The sequence below is a fragment of the Seriola lalandi genome, unplaced genomic scaffold (assembly GCF_002814215.2).
Source record: "Seriola lalandi dorsalis isolate HSWRI2012SDOR001 ecotype SW California unplaced genomic scaffold, Sedor1 jcf7180002054686, whole genome shotgun sequence".
In the NCBI taxonomy this organism is placed as follows: domain Eukaryota; kingdom Metazoa; phylum Chordata; class Actinopteri; order Carangiformes; family Carangidae; genus Seriola; species Seriola lalandi.
In genome coordinates, this window is record NW_019525239.1 from 602842 (window position 1) to 607337 (window position 4496).

The following is a 4496-nucleotide window of genomic DNA, read 5'->3' on the forward strand; positions in this document are numbered from 1 at the left end:
TGACTATTCAATCTTTAATGACCAGTTCAATATTTACAGTGGATGAGCCCAATGAGCTGTGCTTTGTACTCCAACAGGGAGCTTTCCTAAAATGCATTGTCCATCTGACTGTGACCATTGTTAGTCAGATCAGGGATCTTTGTTGGACATCTTTCTCCTTCATTTCTGGTTATTTTCCAAATCGTCTCTAATAAAGGCTAAAGCAGGGGTCTGAAACACCCGGCCCGCGGGCCCCTCCTGGCCCGCGGCCTTCCTACACTGTCTGCGACTTGACGTAAAAAATGAAATGCAACTGGGACTTCAAGTTTATTTTTATCTATTTGTTTTCCACAATTAGGACAATAACTTCGCGTGCAATTTAAATTATAAAAACAATTCTAATAAAAAAATTAAAAATGATCTCAAGGGAAGTGCTGACGACGAGAAGCGCAGGAAGACAAGAAAAGTTAGTAGTAGAAGAAGCCGAAGATGTCGCTCTCCAAACGTAAAAGAAAAGTGGATGACGAACACAGACAATTTCAAGAAAGATGGACATTGGATTATTTTTTTGTTGCGTTCAGTGGAAACGCCATAGATGTGTATAAGAGACAGGTTCTAAGGTGCTTGCTCAAGAGCTATTAGCAGACACACCCACCTTTCTCTCACTCCCTTCAATAATACCACAGTCACTTCCTTCACCAAGTCAGACTACACAGCTCCATTCGTGTGGACTGCCCAGAGTCCACGAATACTGCCGTGCATCTTCCACCACCACTACCAGTTTGACCTGACCACACACACACAGTAAAGGTAAGTCTTAATCTCTGCTCTCACTATTTTTAATCACATCTAATCAACTTGTTCAGTTTCTGGTCGCTGGTAAAACTGGTTCATGCTTTCAGCCTGGACCATATAGCTAATCTGTTTAATGTAATGGATGTTGCTTCTCATCAATTACCATCTCTGATAGTGTCTGTTTAGTAAAGCAGGGTCAAAACAAATACACAACCAAAAGTAATGCTTGGACTTCTGCTTTATAATAAAAATGTAATGTAAAACTGTAAGAAATGGTCATCTCTGTGTTGAACAAACTAAGGTATACACTGGCCTGCTAGGATCAGGTTATATAGGACAGAGAAAAAAACATATGTAACAGTTAAAGCATGTTTGCACATCGTGCACTACACCTGATAAAGGTGTAGATATCTCACACTCATTACTCACATAGCTAACAATGATTGTATGTCTGCATATAAAGTGAATTTTCACACTTTCCTGGGACCAAATTTCCAACTATACATCAAAGTAAGTTATACCAAATTGGTGTTAGGATGATGTAATAAAAGATTTAGGTATGAAATATGAAAATCTGACACCACAAACTATATAACTCACTGTCTGCATCATTTCTCAACCCAAATTTGACAAACTAGCAGTTCTTTGTCTTTAAAAATCATGTTTCTCAACAAAGTGTCTCCCTGTCTTCCTCTGTAATCTCACCTTGGGACCTGCAACAGCACATCTGCAGACCAGCTGCGACAGCAGCCACATTCCAGCAGCCTCTCCTGCCTCTGTTCAGACATGTCATTCTACAGTTTTGGCCTGGAGCCGCTCTCCTGCCACGCCTGGAACAAAGACAGAACACGTAAGTGAAACTGCATACATACTGACCTGCCTGCATTTGCATATAGAGTAATACACACGCATGTACACTTATGTGCAGATATAGATACATAAAAATGCATTGGCATAGACATCACATGGATGTATTCTTTCTCCATTACTTATGGGTCCCTTTTTTTGCATTAATGTTGCCTGGAGAACCACAGGGAATCTAATGATCAATACAGGAAATGGACTCAAAGAGCTTTACTGCATGCATCGAAGTGCACTTCAGTTTGACATTATATCAACTCCAAACCAACCACCTCCTGGCATATGTTACGCTTGACTCATTCAATAAAATGTTGCCTGTGAATGTAATCCAGCCAGCGAGACATTGCCACAACAACATATTTGTAAAAACAATTTGATATAGTAATGTAATTCATAGGAGACCAGGTTGCAAACTGACCATGTCAACATGTAGGTATAATTTTTCCCATGTTTGCCATTTTAGTTTAGTACCAACACAAACAACCATAAGGCCAAAGCTCCTTACCGCCGCTTCTGCAATGGAGGCTTTGAACATGGGGCCACTTGGACTCCATGTCCTCAACCTCCCCCCGGGATGCAGGTGTGAGTTGAAGACCTCGCAGACAGGAACCCCCACCAGACGTTCCCAGCACACCCTCACTACACGCTTGGGTTTACCAGGTCTGTCCAGGCGCTTCCCTGCCATCTGATCCAACTCACCACCAGGTGGTGATCAGTTGACAGTTCTGCCCCTCTCTTCACCCGTGTGTCCAAAACATACGGCTACAGATCTGATTATATGACCACAAAGTCGATCATCAACCTTTGGTCTATGGTCCTCTGGTACCGAGTACACTTATGAGATACCTTATGTTAGAACATGGTGTTCGTAATAGCCCAACTATGACTAGCACAGAAATCCAATAACAAAGCACCACTCAGGTTCAGATCAGGGAAGCCATTTCTCCCAGTCACGGAGGTCTATGCCTCCCTAGACCATCACTGACCCACCGCCAAACCGGTCATGCTGGATGATGTTACAGGCAGCATAACATTCACACAGCGTCTCCAGACTCTTTCACGCCTGTCACATGTGTTCAGTGTGAACCCGCTCTCATCTGTGTAGTTCTGGTGTTCTCTGCGAATCAAGCTGCAGGGTGCTGGGCTGTGAGCACAGGTCCCACTAGAGGACGTCAGACCCTCATGACACCTCATGGAGTCTGTTTCTGACAGTTTGGTCAGAAACATGACCACCAGTATCCTGCTGGAAGTCATGTTGTAGAGCTCTGGCAGTGCTCCTCCTGTTCCTCCTCACACAGAGGAGCAGGTACAAGTCCTGCTGCTGGGTTGATGCCCTTCTTTGGCCCTGTCCTGCTCTCCTTGTGTAACAGCCGGTCTCCTGGTATCTCCTCCATGCTCTTGAGACTGTGCTGGGAGATACTGCAAATCTACCTGTGCAACCTGATTGGGCTGCAGGTACCGCCTCATGCTACCAGTAGTGACAAGGACACTAGCAAAACACAGAACTAGAGAAGAATCAGTCAGAAAGGATCAGGAGAGAGCAACTGGCTGTGGCCAACACATGTAAAACCATTCCCTTTTTGGGAGTTGTCTTGCTTTGGCCTCTCCATTGCACCTGTTGTCACTTTCATTTGCACCAAAGCAGGTGGAACTGATTCACAATCACTTGTGCTTCCTAAATGGACAGATTGATATCCCTGAAGTTTAACTGACTTGGTGTTATACTCTGATGATTATATTGTGTTGCCTTAATTTTTTTGAGCAGTGTATTATATCTTCATATATCCAGAGGGTGTGTGCATGGGATAATAATATAGGTGACATACATGGCAACATCACTCTTGATATGGGGACATGTTTGTCAAATATTGTGTTTCTGTATGGGAATGAACCAACAAACTGACTGATGTCCATACAGCCACACTGTGGTGTGGATGGCATAACATTTGAATTACAGTATATATGCTGTAGATATTCATGGTCTCCATACTGTGGTTTTTGGTGATCCCTAAATGTTTCTCTTTTTCTTGTGTCAACATGAAAACAAATGTTTCCACAATGTAAACTTCACAGGTGAGAACACACAGGACTCAAATGCACGACTCAGAGACAACAATGAAAAGTTTCAAGAGTTCACCTTTATCTAAAGGTAGTGCAGGCAAGGGCGGGGCTTAGGGGCGGGGTAGAGTCAGTTGGCAGGCAGTGGTAGATAACAGGCAGGAACTGTGCAAAAAGGCAGCAAGCACCAGGCAAATTCCAAAAACATGCAAGAGGTCAAAAACAGGCAAAAAGGCTGGAAAGCTATGACTGGGATAGCACTATAGACAATCTGGCAGAGTGCAAGTGGACCATATTTATTCAGGGAAGCTAAGGAGGGAATGAGAAAGAGGACAGCTCATGGGCGTGGGGGAATCAGGTGACTGAAAAGGCGGGATTGGCTGAATGATGGCAAAGTCAGAGATTTGTTTATGCTTCCCAGAGCATCTCTCTCATGAGTTTCCCACAAATAACCTTGGACACATACTTATTCATTTTGTGACCCTGAAGCTTCTTCTCACAGAGAATGCTCCTCAGAACCTTTTTGAAGAAGACTCAGTGACAATGGCATGTTACTACTTCTGTATCAATATATTTCTATTAAAGTATTAAGTGATTACAATGCCTAACTCTTGAGCACATATGTCTTTACAGAGATTGCAGTGAGTCCTAACAACAATGTAGTGAATATCTATGAGAAGAAAGGCAAAAACTGGGTCAAGATCCACGAACTGACTGAGCACAGTGGACAAATCACAGGTACTGCAACTTACATCAGACAACATCAACATTAACATTCAATTGTTTGACTATGTCCCAATTAT

General features: G+C 43.1%; 1 protein-coding gene across 1 annotated transcript in view; it reads left to right on the forward strand.

Annotated features, from left to right (window-relative positions):
• The first annotated feature begins 655 nt into the window (after positions 1 to 655).
• LOC111667247 (actin-related protein 2/3 complex subunit 1A-A) overlaps positions 656 to 4496 on the forward strand; it is an 11049-nt gene continuing 7208 nt past the window's right edge. Inside the window, exons 1-3 of the mRNA XM_023422897.2 lie at positions 656 to 789; positions 1497 to 1624; positions 4327 to 4431. Coding sequence (XP_023278665.1) covers positions 1561 to 1624; positions 4327 to 4431 — 169 coding nt within the window. The 5' untranslated portion in view covers positions 656 to 789; positions 1497 to 1560. The remainder of the gene's footprint in view (positions 790 to 1496; positions 1625 to 4326; positions 4432 to 4496) is intronic.